Raw genomic sequence first — 14356 nt, 5'->3', positions numbered from 1 at the left:
TGGCTGCCTTTTTTCCCTTTCTGGATGATATTCTCCCTTCATTCCATGGGAATCCCAGCCCTAGAAGGAGAGACTGATGAGGAGGCAGGGTACCTTTGGCACACACGTGGTGAATATGAGTCATTGTGAGTGTAATGGCCTTTTCATTTGTTATCTGTTTCCATGGTCACAGCTGGGTCTCAGGATGGGAAACAGCCCTCCACACACTGGGTATCATGACATCACTCCTCTTTAATAACCTCCACTGCCTTTCTGTTGCTTGCAGGATAAACAAGTAGTAGGGGAGGTACTCTGCATGCTAGTTTTGAGCACACTCTCCTCCTTTTCCTTCACTACCTCCCAAGACTTAATCCCAGTGCTTATAAGGTTTTCTTTTCTCAAGACCCAGTTCAAACATCACCTCCCTTGGAAGCCTTCTCAGACTTTACTGAGGTGGAGCTGGTTCTCCTTCCTCTGGGACCTCACAGCACCACAGGCTCACCTTCTCACATGGTACCCTAATGATCAGCTTATGCACCTGCCCTTCCCACCCACCTTGCTCTGGTCTGTGAGCTTTGCACGGGCTGGTGGGAGTCTTACTCATCGGAGTGTCAGAGCCTGTGTTCAACATCTGGCTCTCAGTAGGTGTCCAGAAAATGTTAACTGAATGAAGGAAAAGGGAAGAGAATGGGTCTTCTATTAATTTATTGAGCAAAATACGGGCAGGATGATACAGTGAGGCACTGATGCAGTAAAGAGAACAATGATGTTTTAATGAAACTTCTTTCAAACCTGTGAAAATACATGTGACGTAACTGCTTTTATTCTTTCCATAGGACAGATTTCCAAACAATGATCACAGTGCTTAGGGTAATAAGATGCTGGACAGATGAGTAGCCCAAGAATGCTAGGAAATAACAAAATCCCTCCAACTATGTATCAAATGCAGATTACTGAAACATCAAGTGAATGATGTTTAGAGTGACATGACTACAAACAAGACATTACAGTAATCAAGTCCATAAAACTAGAAAAAGCTATATAACAAAAAGGCCTCTCATAAGCTATTAAATGAGTATATATGATAGACGAACCCATTTTACATTTGAAGCAGCTTATAGCACCGACACGTTGGCAGGACCCGTAGAGGGTAGGCTGCTGGACCGAGGCATCGGAGGGGACTGGGGGGAGTCTCCACCATCCTCTACTTTAAGCCTCCTGTTTTACAGATGGTGAAATGGCCCAGCGAGATGAAGTGCCTTGTCCAAAGTCGCACGACACAGGGACACAGGATCGGCTGGAAGAAGACCCAAGGCTGTGATCCAGGCCACCCAACGTTAGGTAAGTGCTCTGTTTCACTCTACACATCATTCTATGTGATTCATGTATTTTGTTCCTATTAAGAGATCTACCATAAAAGAAATCGATACAATTCATAACACACTCCAGTATTTTATTGAGAAGGACTGACGTGTACTGTAGTTCATTTCTTGGGCCTCTACAGATCTTCAGTCGATAGTTGGAATAATCAGGTGACACTTATCTTGGCTGTAAATTGGCAAAGAGGGCATGTGAAGCCAAGTTTAGCACATTCTCTACTACCTAAGCCTATGCCTCAAAATTACTAAATCACTGGTATAATTTTTTTGACAAAGTACAAAAACAGTACAGAGAGAAAGCAAGTCGGTTCCTTCCTTTAAAAGATCATTATGGCACTTTGATTTTAATAAGGGAAGGAAATGTAAAAAACTGATTCTTTTTAGAAGAAAAGTAACTACAGCCTAGACCTTGTGAACGACCTGGTATAATGTGTTTCTGTAAAATACTTTGGAGTCATGAACGTTTGTCTAGCATATTTTGCCATGGTCCCGAGGCCTCAATTGGACAGACTGATGCCCTACTGAACATATAAGAATGAAAAAAGAGATTGCTGTTACTAGAAGCAGCATTAAAGACAAAAATATAATGAACATACTTAAATAGCTTCATAGATACGAAGTCGAGAAGTTGCATGTATATTATGTGATTGTGTCTTTATAGTGGTAGTTGGAAAAAATACACATACTGGGCATTTGTCCATTATAAACCAGCTATTGCAGACAGTTCATAAGTAGAATAAAGCCTGATAAATAAGTGACTTCTGCATGTCCTATACACAGATTTTCTTACATAGACGTCTAGCTGTAAGTCAATCAACATTTAGCTACATTTTTCCCCCCACTGGGTCCAGCACCCAAGGATAGGATTTCACTTCTCTTGAACAGGCCCTAGACCTAGTTAGGAAGTTACATGACATTCATACTCCTAGCCTTTATGATATCTGACCAGTGAAAATGAAATCTCCTGGGACCCCGAGTCCATTCCTTACCACTACAAGCGTATCAACAGAGAGCAAAACATATTTGTTTTCTGTTAAGTAAAAAGGACATAATTTAGTACTAAAGAATAAACTATGCTCGCTACTGAAAAGGTACACATACACCAGAAAGGTATAATAAAATTTCATAAAAATATTTAACAAGCTGCATTATAAATACTTAAAGAAAAATGTTAAAACCAGAATGAAAATAAGATTAGTGTTCTGAAACTATCTGTAGAAAAACAGACTTGTTAAAAGAAAAGGCCTCATTCAGTGAAGCATTGAATGTAATGTCTTTCTAGTGTACACGTCGAATTTCACCTTTCTCTCTCCTAAACAGGTTCCTCTAACTTACTTGGAAACTGGGGCTATTGCAAAACCAAGCGGTAGATGACAAGAGGTTAAGGCCAGTGGCATGATTCTCACATGATGTTGGAAAAGTGAGGGCAGTTCACAGTGCTGAACAGATAGGTGTCTGGGGCAATCCTGACTCTATTTGAGCAGTTTAAAAATAGCCCCACATCTGTTCACCCTCAATCCATCAGCTTCATACTCAAAACTCAGACCTTAGATTTTGAAAGGGGCTTGTGTTGCAGAGCAAGAGTGTACAGAACTAGGGGAAACCGCTCTAAATAATTCCATACTGGGGTTGGATCCTTTTTGAAAATAAGCTCTGAATCCTTCACTAGTAGATATTTTAATGAACTAAAGATGAATTAGAATATCAAAGGCTTATGTGTGGTTTGAGCCCTTAAGTGAGCGATTTTGTTAAGAAAGGGACCCTTTCTCCCTCTTTGATAAAACTAAAATACTCTCTGGCCATAGGAGATTCCTCAGGATGCCCACGGGCAAGTCCAAGGATGTGAGGGCTCCGTCCACGCCCAGAGGAACATCAAGGAACCCCCGAAGCCCAAGTAGTGTACCCTGGAACCCTGCCTGCCCCGGGTGGTTTGTGGACAAGGTAGGGAACAACCGTGGCCCAGCAGGTATTTGAAAAGCGCTTTAGTGTCCGATACCTTTGGCTTTGGTACGTTTCTTTCCCACCACGTTCCACCCAAGTGGGGCTGGGGAGGTGAATACCACCTCTGGAAACAGCTGTCCTCGCGGGAGAGGAAAGACAAAGGGCAGGGCAGAGAGGAGGAGATCACCAGGTTTGGCTAAAAAAGCAGCTGGCTTTCACACATGCCTGTTCCTCTCTGGGCCGGGCTCACGTGCACTCTGCCGCCCTCCAAGCACGAGGGTGGACACATCAGAGCTCTAATCCAGAGAGCAGGAGCCCCAGGGGCACAGCTGCCCACAGTCCCCCCCCACTTCTGGACTCAGGATCACTGAAGCCCAAAAGGCTCCCTTGTGAATACCTCCTGAGAGGGCTTGTAGTTCAGTTTTTAACTTAACTTTCATCGGGACAGCTGATCCTAGCTTAAGAGGTCAGCACGATTTCTTCCTTACTCAATTACAGTGGCTCCGATCTTTAGGACGGTCTTTACTTTTTGTACAGTCCACTATGTGAAAAGATCTTATCCTACCTGCATACAGCTCAAGACACAGGACTTCTGGAGTGGAACTGAGGGCACGGAGAGAGACCTTTTACTCAGGAACTAAGCATGGACGTGTGTGTATACACACAGCACACTCCTCACGCACGCACGCTGTACTCCTGGCACAACCCGACTAAGAACATACTGGGATGTAAAGGGTTTAGGACTCAAGTAATTCTTGGCATTTTAATCTAGACAGGTACTTGGGTAATTTAGGTCGGGATATAATTGGGTTAGTCATATATTTAAAAGTATATACTTGCCTTTTTTTCGAAATGGCCCAAACCAACTTTTCTTAAGCAGTAACCCAATAGGACACCATCGTTATCAAATGGAAAAGGAGATTGTTATTCTGGATTAAATCAGCAAAAGGTGTTTTAGAGAAAGGGCAACTTGGAAAATAAAGACGTCAGAGTCGATTATTCCAAGTTAGAGTATTTTAGTTATTAGCAGTGGTTACCAAATAAGCTGAAGGTAAATTTCTTCCAAGGAGCTGCTCATAATTTGCTTTGTAGAGAAGAGGCGAGGAGCCATTTCACTGTTCCTCTATAAGATGATGCAAGTTTTTTTATCCTTGAAAGGGTTTTCTGAGGTCGGTATCCCTGTCAGCAAAGGGTCGCTCCCGGCGTGCTCCTCGCAGTAGGACATGAGGTCCGCTGACGCCTTTGAAACCTGACAGGTAGAAAACGCAAAGCCAACAAACAAAATAACTTATCTGCAAACATTACAAGTATAGTTGAATGCTGGCCCCCTGAGCAGAAGACTGTCGGGGGGCTACTCTGAGAGGAGTCAGCTTCTCCTGGATTACTTGGGAGTTAAGAAAGGGGAAAGATCCGTAAACGGACCAGGCGGGCAGCTCCGGCCTTCTTTCACCAAGTGATCAGACTTCATGACCTCATGTGTGTCCTAGCGCGAGCCCAGATGACCTACCCCCCGCGAGCAAGTATGCCTGCCAAAACACTGAACGGGAATCGAGTCCTCAGCGAACCAGGGTATTCAAAGTGCGGGCCATTCTGCAAAATGCGTGGACTGTGGTAGATTCGCTCAGCGTTAGATGATCCTGAACGTTACTGTTGTCCTGCGGCGATGCAGCAGGACGCCCCTGTATTCAGGAGGAGAGACGGTGAGGTGTTTAAGGGTGAAGACTCACGATGGCTGCACATAATTGTCAAGGGGCTTAAGGGATAGGTGTTGTGCGGCTGTGTAGACAGAAAGCAAATGTGCCAAAATGTTAATAACTGGTGAATCCTGGCCAGCAGTATAGGGGTGTTTGTTGTCATAACTCTTCTACAGGTTTGAAATTTCTCAAAGTGTGGGGAGGAGGAAGTTTATGGGAATCAAGGGAAGGGTGTATCTTAGTTTGTATTTGATACGAAACTGGAATGCAGCGCAGTTTAGGAACTGAATTACAGGTTTGGATTCAATACTCTTGAGAGACAGAGTCAAGTTCTAGAAGAGCTTCAAGAGTTAAAGACGGGGCTTGGGAAAATAAAAAGAGGGACAATACCAGAATGGGAAGATTCAGTGCCTTCCTCTGGTGGCAGTTAAGAACGGAAAATGCCCTGCCCTGTTCAGAAGCTGGGGTGGGATAGCCTGCAGAACCTTCAGTTCTGTGTCTTCAGGCAAGGAGCACGGGGCAGCTGAGTCCTGTCAAATACAGCACAGGCAGCCTGCTGTTTTGAGGACAGGTGACTATCCCCAGGCCCAGAGGAATGTATCAGGTGACTGCTTCAGTTTCTAGGAAACAGCATTACTCACAACATTCCAGGGCACACACTGCCTCGTTCTCTCCTGGGATTTGGGGGGGGGAAAAGACTTCGAAGTCAGGTGACCTTATAAATGCCTTCCCATTTCTTCCAAATCTCAACTAAGGCTGGCATTACTCACCCTGGCTGCAGAACGTGTCATTAAAATAGTCTGCACACATTTAAAAAGCAGCATACTCTTAAAAAAAAGGAGACCATGCATGTTGACTTGCTGTACAAGGCTAGCTCACCTGCATTGATAACATTTAGTAAATTCCAGAGGGATGACAAGGGTGTTCATAAAGTCTGTCTGGACCCCCTGTCTCAATGCAGAACACAGAGATTGTGGGACTTGATGGTGCTCGTTCAGGGAAGGCAGGCCCTCAGGGAATCCTGTCTTGGGTTTTAGGTTTTTCTGTCCAAACAGAGAGGCTAAGTCAGACACATGGGCTGCCCAGTACTTCTGAAATGAAGCCCGTGCCAGGTAGAAGAGAGTTAAGATTCTGAGACTCTCCGCTTGCTCTCGGAAAATCCTGACCCCCAGCTGCATTATGGCATTGCCTTCTCCAAAAGGGGGCCTCACCTTTGGAGAGCAGAGGGGCCCAATCCCACCCAGGCTTCTGACCTTTATTCTCTCGATGGAGGCTTCCATTCTCAACTGTTGCACGGTCCTCCTGGCCTGGGCGATGTTGTTGGTGCTTGCCGTTTTGCTAGACATCTTCAACTATTGTTTCTACCTAAAACCTGAAAAGAACATCAATGATTGAAGCAGTCCTAAAGCTTCCGCTCCTTAGGGGAAAAGGGTGCACCTTCCCAGTCCTCACGGGCTCTGGGAGGTGGTTACTAAGATGCCCTCCCACTGGAGCTCCTTCATAAATCTTTCCTTTGCAATACTAGTCGTTTAATCCGTGCACCCCAACATACAGCACAACAGAGGCTTTTCTAGCATTTTCTAAGAGGGAACAAACACACAAACATTTGTAGTAGTTCAGGGGCCTCCGGCAATGGTGAGCGAATGCAAGCACAGGCCACATTACGCACGCAGCTTAATATTACTGCTATGTACTTTAATGGAAGGTTTGATTTTATTTCATTTTGGCTCTCTTACCCAACTATTACACTGATTCAAGTCCTGGCAACCAAAAACAGCAAAGGAGAGTGCGTCTGGAGAACTTGCACAAAGGGTACATTTTTAGGCGCTATCCAGGTTTGCAATCGTTTGAGGAATGTTAGTTGGGCAGATAAGGAAGTCTTTATTCAAGAGAAGTGGGAACCTTTCAGCTGAAAGACTCTCAGTGATGACCCACCGCCAGTGTCCGGGGGGACACATGGAGCAGCCTAAAGCCTGAAAGATTTAACAGAACTCTCTCCTTCCCTCCTTTGTCTCTGTTGGCCTCTTCCTGGGGCCGGGCCACTTGCTAATCCTTTACCCCCACCCCAGGGATGTGGGTTGATTCTCCTCTCTGGCCTGAGCCCTTGGAGCCAAGGCTGCCCTTTCTCTCTCAGCCCCTGCACCTGGTAAAAAGGTAAAGGAAACCTCCCGGACCTTGAGCTTTACCCGTCTGGGTGTCCAAGGACATATTCCAAAAGGCAGCCCCAGGGGCAAAGCGCTGCCTCTGCCATATATGGTGAAGTCCCGTCCCAGCACTGTGGCGACTGCGGGAAAATGCAGAGCTGGCAGGCCTGGCACCCATGTGGCAGTTTTATGACTCATAGGAGCAGGTGGACAGTAGGTAAGCCTTCCTTGGACGATGCAAAGGCTCAGCAAAGTCTTAGGGCACCGCGGCGCCGGCAGCAAACCCAGGCTGACTCAACCTTCTGGAGGGGCCGCTGCAGAGCCTACCTGCCATAAAGGCTTAGGACCAGATAAGGCTGCACACCAGGACAGCAAGCCCCAGACTCCATGGCGTCCCCGCGTGGGCACCCGGGTGCTCTCCCGAGTGTCCCCACACGTGGAATGCTCCCCGGAGCTCAGTGCCAAGACCTGGGTCAGAGAGGCAGCTTTGCGTCGAATGCACAAATAAAAACTGTTTTTAGCTTGTGCACAATTCTGCCATCCAGCCTCACCGGCATGCTTCACATTCCTGGGTTTGGACCCTGCCTCTGCCACTTACTAGCTGGGGGAAGCTGGGCTGATTACTTGACCTCTAGGAGCCCAAGTTTCCTTCTGCATGATTGAAGGGGAGGAGTGTGTTTGAGGAGTTAACTCGCTGATGCACATGTGGTATTTAGCCAAGGACGAGGCACTCCAAAAGCAGCAGCTGCTCACACTTACCGTGGATCTCACACCCAGCACCAGGAATCAGAAGTCCCCTGTGGACCTGTCTGCCCCACCCCCACCCCAAGTCAGTGAGCCTCCAGAATCCTGACGACTAGGCCCCGGGGGCAGCGGGGGGGTGGTGGCTGTGGCATCAGCCCCTCTTCAGTGCGCTCTGTCCATGCAGAATGGAAGGGTTGGCGAGCGGAGAAGTCCCTAGAAGAAGGAAGCCCCAGCGCAGGGAAGTGGGAGGAGGAATCGTATTGGCAGGGAGGGGTGGCCCTGCTTTCTCTGAGGCCTTCGCGACCTCATTTCGACACACTCCTGCCAAGAGCTGCCTCTTCCTCGGACTCCTGTCAGGCCGCCCCACCCAAACGAGAGGCCTACGGTCAGCTCCCAGGGGTTGTGCTCCTACCCGGCAGCCTGGCCCAGCGCTCTACTGCGCTCCCAGGCAAGGACTTCGGAGCAGAGCCCCTGGAAGGGGACCGAGGCAAACGCAGCGGAGCGCCCTGCTTCACAGCTCGCTCCTTCCACAGTCCGTCCCCTGCAGCATGTTAAGCTGGGCGCCCGTGCCAGCTGGCCAGGGTTCTGAGCACTGGGCCCCGGCCTCCAGAATGTGAACACGATACCCTTCTGAAGGGCCTGTGGTTTCCATGCTGCCTCCTAAGGACTGTCTGAATGTCCCTTTGCATGAGAATAACGCCAACATTCTCTTCTCAGCTTCCAGGGCACAAAGGTTCCAAGGCCCGAGCGAGTTTTCCTGCAACGGCTCCGTTGTTCATTCACATGCATCAGGACCAAAGAGCACCAGCAGGTTCTTTGTATAAAATCCTGGGGTAGGCGCCTCTAACATCGGTGAGGAACTGTAACGCGTACTTGGCGGACTTTCTTCCTGACTATATCATGGTCACGGTTAAAAACAGCGAGCACCTGACTGCTCACGCTGGCAGGTTTCCCCCGTTCTGATATCTGTGTTCTGACCTGCTCCCTCACTGACCGCCCTCTCCCCTGCTTCCTTCCCCGGGGGTCCCTTCCCCTCTGCTTCAAGGGGATTGGAGCCCCTGTTCCTGCCTCACCAACTTCTCTCGGGGTTCCAACTCAAATACAAGTTCTCTTCTCAAAGGCCACGTCCCTCTCCTGGCCTATGGATAAGCCCAGCCAGAAAGTTAAAGTTTAGGACACGGGTGATTGTCACAGCTTCACGGATTATTAAACACAAACAATTTCCTACTCAATATGGTGTAGGAATAGCTTTGGCCAGTCCATTAAATGGGGTATGTGGGGTCATTCCTAGAAAAAGCTGTCTACTGCACCACTGGAAAACAACAGAGTCTCTTATTACAACATTCTTCTTATGGAGAAGAATTCTACCATTTCAATGGAAGGAGCGTCCCGGAGGGGCTCGGTGGGCTGGGCCGCCGCCTGGCTGTGTGAGTAGGGCCGCGAGCAGGGCCGCGCTGGGTGGTGGCGGAGCAGCGGCGTTTAAGGAGCCCGACGGCTAGCTGCGGATTTCCTCCCAACCTGCCCCTGCTCGGCATCGGAACAGCCTGGCTGGGGCGGACCAGCCCAGAGAGCCTCTCCCACCCTGTCTGTGCCTTCAGAGGGTTTCTTTGCTCTTGCCTCAACGGCAAGGATGTCTGGCTGGTTGCTTGTGCCACCAGGTGGATAAAAAGCTCGCTTTATTCTTACTTTCAGAATCGCTTCCAAGGCAAACAACACCTGATCCTTCTATGGAACTCAGAGTGCACACGCTGCTTTCAGACGCAGGAGTCCGTGAAGCCTCCCTCTAGGCCTGAAAGCCGGATTACTGTTTCATCCTCATTTCAGAGAGGAGGCGCCTGAAGTTCGAAAAGCTTGCTCCAAGTTCACCCAGCTCCTAAACCTTAAACCAGCCTGTAAACCTTTCACCCCAGCAGCCACACTCCCCACTACACCAAGGAAAGGGTGCCACTGCAGCTAATTGGACCCACACACACTCAAGGCAAGGGTGACCCTGACCCTGATGACCCGAGTGCTGGGCTTGCTGACGGCTTTGCGGCTGTGTATCATCCCTTCTAGGGCAGAACGCATCTGTTTGTCTAGAGCCCTGAAAAACAGACCTCCCCTCTCCTTCCTGCAAGCTAAGCAAGAATGTTCTCGCTGTCACGAGTAGGCAAGGACTGAGGTCAGCATCTGGAGATCCTGAGCCACCAGCGCTCTCTCCACCCCCCACCCCCGAGAAGTGCGGAGGCCTGCGCAGACCCCCAGTTTGATAAGAACCCGGCTATCGCTTCTGCGGCCTTGTTCGCATTTTTACACGTGGCTAGCAGATTTGAATGAACACATGTAATATTTACTTATTCAAATAATTGGCATTGGTTTTAATGATGTTGTTCATCTGAATTCTTAGGTTCCTAGAAATTCCTAGGAACAAGATTTCCCCATTAGGGAAATAAGAATGCCTTAATCTTTGTCGAGAGGGGCCTGCAGCAGGGAGAGGGTGGGGATGGAAAGTGTGTCAGGGAGCTCACTCGGGGAAGCAGCCGCTGAATCACAAGTCCGCCTGGCCTGGCCAATAACTGAATCGCTGGAGTGAAGCCAGTGTTCTGAGTAAACACACTCCTCCTGTCTGCAATAAAAGACCAGGTTTCCACTCCTGCTCTGATCTTGCCTCCTGTTCTCACTGTCTTACTGTCTTACCCTGGCTCTTTGTCTGTCCCCCTCATCCATTACAGGGGTGCAGGCAGCAATGCGAATCTCACAGGGTTGCGGGGAGGACAAACGAGTGTCTAGCCACACTGGACCCTCGACACACAGACATTTAAGAAAGGCTGGGTCCCTACGTTCCCTGACAAGACAAAAAAAATCATGCGTTTGGTGAGAAACGAGAAAAATTCACTCAGCAAAAGAAGAATTTCAAGGGAATAGGATGAGTGGCAATATCTTTCTAATACGGCCTCAGCGCACAGTGAGACCTTGAAGAACACGTATTTCACATCAGAGCCTAGAGGCTGAAGGCAGACTGCAGGTGTGTTTGGTTGAGCCATACACAGGGTTAGCTCGTGCGTGTGTGTATTTTAACTTTAAATTGTCAACGTTTGAAAAACCGATATTTCACTTTAAGACAGATTTCTGGAAAAATCAGAAAATCTTACCAAACCAGGCTAGGTCTGAGTAGTGGCTGCTGCTTTCACATTGGCGGGCACACCTGCCCGTCCCTCTATTTGAACTTGTGACACGGCCTTTGTACTACTGTGCCCTGGACACTTAGTTCCAGTGACATACTTAAGGATTAGGCCAGGGGACGTGAGCTCACTCCTGCCCTTGCCACTGCCTCGCTCTGGGGCCCTGGGGAAGGACTCCTAACCTATGCAAGCCTCAATTTTCTCATGGGAAAAATGGGCATAATAATACTTTCCTGTTTCAAAGGGCTGTTAAGAGCATCAGATAAAATAAGCACGTGAGTGTAATAAATACGAAGAATACTCCCGCTGAGAAGTACCTACACCCTCTGCACATGCCCCAGCAGTGCGCGCTCAGCACCCCACAGTCCCCAATCTTGGCACCGAGCAGCTCCCTACCCTCCTCCTGCTGTGCCCTGATCTGTGGAGATGGACAGAAAAAAAATCTCCTAGTGCGATCGGCTGAAGTGTGCCTCCCGCAAAATGGACATGCTGACGTCCCAGCCCCCAATAACTCAGAACAGACCATATTTGGAGATAGGGTCTTTAAAGATACGATTCAGTAAAAACGAGCCCAGTAGGTTGGGCCCAGATCCAACACGACTGGTATCCTCACAAGAAGAGGGAATTTAGACCCAGATGGTAGAGAAGGAAGAACACGTGAAGACACAGGGAGAAGACGGCCCACCTACAAGCCACGGACAGAGGCCTCAGAAGAGACCCACCCTGCTGGCACCTTGCTGCCAACTTCCAGCCTCCAGAAAATAAATTTCTGCATTGAGCCAATCTGTCGGTGGTGCTGTGAACCCAGGCACGAAGGTTCTCCTGCAGCTAGGGATCTGGATGGGGTGGGCTCTGCCGGAGGGAAGCATTCATCAGAGATCTGGAAAGTGGAAGTGAGAGGGCCAGTTCTCGTGGCTTGCCTTTTTTTCTGCTGGCAAGCAGGGTGGGGGGCAGGCTGCATTCGGTGCAGGTGGGAGCATGCCAGTGTGCCGTCACTAGCAATGTGGTGCTAAGAAACCATATGGCTGCAGCAGCCTCCCGAGTCTCCACTTCCTGCTGGGTCCCAGGGGTCCGTTCCGTGCTGAGGTCTGGAAGTTGGTCCTGGTCTGGAAGTCGAGAACCAGTTCCTCCAGCCCTTCCACGGATGACGCAAGCACCTCATCCCCGGGGTGAAAGCCCATTCTGCCAGCACTGCCAAGAATGCTTTCTGTTTGTTTTAACTGAACCCTGACTGATAACACAATTGTTAACCTGTTGTTTTGTAATCTGTAAATAACTTACAAAGATTAGCTATGATTTCTATTATTACGTTATTATTGCCGAACACACCAAACACGAAGACTTGAAAACAGGGAGATGTAAGACATACAGTTCTTTTTCTCCTTCTCCCCAACCAAAGCTTGCAGGCTGTGAGATTGTGGGTGGTGGACCTGGGACGAGCCACACATCCTGCCCTGTTCCTGCCCAGTGTTGAGAGCAAAGGGCAAAAAGAACAAGTTACTAGCCTGAGGAGGAGAACAATGAGAGGCAGAGATGAGGAAGGGCTGCACGGAGCCGTAGAAAACGTAGTTTGGGCTGGGAAGACATAGTGACTGGAGCTCTTCAAAGAGTTTACGTAGGCTCAGAATCAGCAAAATGAAGGAGAATACGAACAGCAGTCTCTCAAGACCCCAAAGGGTCCATCCTCTAAAAGTAGCTTGCTTTTCTACATGCAGACCCTTGTCAAGTCCTTATCTGGTATCTTTGAGGAGTTCATTTTACTTGCTATCCAGGCACATGTCCCTGAATAATGATGATGGTGGTGGATGAGGATACTGTTGCTATAATGATAATTTTTGACAACCGCCACCACTTACTGAGGATGTGCCCGGTAAGTGAATGCCATGAATCATTTCATTTAATCCTCTTAGAGATGAGTCCTTTTATCATTTCTGTTTTACAGATGAAACACAGGTCAAAAGCGTCTTGCCAAAGACTATACTGATTTTCGTAGCAGAGCTGGGACTCGGGCCACCTGACTCCCAAGGTCATCCTCTTAATCATCACCTATAATGCTTGCCTCTGAACCTCAAGAACACAAGGAAGGAATGGGGAGGAAGCAGGGAACTGTCAGTCAGGAGCACCGACCAAAAGAAGGCATGCTCTCCATTTCAATCAGCCTGTTGCTTATGTAAACAGGTAGTCTCCAGAGCAATGGCGGGCGCTGTAGGGTTAAGTGGCCTTGGGAGAAGACCTAAGTGAAGGAGAACTGAAAAGAAGGACTGTCCCAGATTCTAGGTAAGGCTATTGCTAAAAGACACAGGATGATCCCATCATCCCTAGTGAAGCTGGTAGGAAGCCACCAGAATGAGCCAATCGAGCTAATAAATCCAGCAGACAGCTGCACAGCCTGAGTAGCGGGTTCCGAACTTCACTGTATATCTAGAACATCTGGGGCACTTGTTAAAAGAAAAATCTGATTCAGTAGGTCTGCGGCAGGACCCAAGAATCTGTATTAAAGCTTCCTACGTGATTCTCGTTTGGTTCTCCCGAGAAACGCCAATAATGACTGTCAAGAGTCTTGCCTCTTGGTTCTACCCACATTTGTTTTTGCCTGGGAATTAAAATATGTCCACTTAAAAGAATACCATTTCCTATCTATGCTTAACTTTTCAAAGTTCTGAACAAGTGCTGGAAAATTCTAATTTCTTTTAATGACCTTAACTTATAGGATTAAGTATCCTCCCGTTTGAAATAGCCACCCTTTAACACACTTCTTTGCTACAGAAGTTTACATTTGTTTTCTGAACAGCCACTTCCTTCTGGAAACTTTCTGCTCTTAGTGATGCTAGACTGTCCTGTTCTTGCCTGTCCAATGATGTTCCTTTCTACAGCTCTTGTTCCTTCTTTGGACGCGGTTTTTCAGGGGCTCAGTCCTGGAGAACTGCTGCAGCAGAGTGAATGGGGCTTTGACAGTCAGATAAATTTGAATCCCAGCTCATCACTCACTACAACGCACTTGCTTTACTTCTCTGGACTTCAGTTTCCTCAGCTGCAAAATAGGAAGGGATGATAACAGTTCCTACTTCACAGAGTTGTTAGCAGGAGGAAATGAAAGAACGTATGTAAATTACCAGGCACCTGCCTGACCCACATCGGTCTTCAGTAGGGTAGATGACGTTCCACCTTTGTGACAGTAGCTGTGACCGACGTGCTTCTCGTGCAACCCTTTACAATTGCAATGTCTTAAATGAAAGCCTATTTAAATGTACACGCAAATGGTACACAGTTGCTTCAAACACAACACATGGAAAAGCTGGTGAAACACCACTGCC

At 48.1% G+C, this 14356-nt stretch overlaps 1 protein-coding gene across 9 annotated transcripts in view; it reads right to left on the bottom strand.

The window, feature by feature from the left end:
* Positions 1 to 667: 667 nt before the first annotated feature.
* Positions 668 to 14356, bottom strand: part of GNG12 (G protein subunit gamma 12) — a 182673-nt gene continuing 168984 nt past the window's right edge. For all 9 annotated transcript variants that reach the window (XM_040627146.1, XM_040627147.1, XM_040627145.1 and 6 more), the window contains exons 3-4: positions 6247 to 6365; positions 668 to 4548 (exon numbers count right to left, since the gene is read on the bottom strand). In XM_040627146.1, the coding sequence (XP_040483080.1) occupies positions 4423 to 4548; positions 6247 to 6339 (219 nt within the window). In that variant the 5' untranslated portion in view covers positions 6340 to 6365 and the 3' untranslated portion in view covers positions 668 to 4422. The remainder of the gene's footprint in view (positions 4549 to 6246; positions 6366 to 14356) is intronic.

This window comes from Ursus maritimus, unplaced genomic scaffold (assembly GCF_017311325.1).
Source record: "Ursus maritimus isolate PB19 unplaced genomic scaffold, ASM1731132v1 scaffold_12, whole genome shotgun sequence".
NCBI classification, from domain to species: domain Eukaryota; kingdom Metazoa; phylum Chordata; class Mammalia; order Carnivora; family Ursidae; genus Ursus; species Ursus maritimus.
This window is presented reverse-complemented; position numbering and strand designations above follow the sequence as displayed.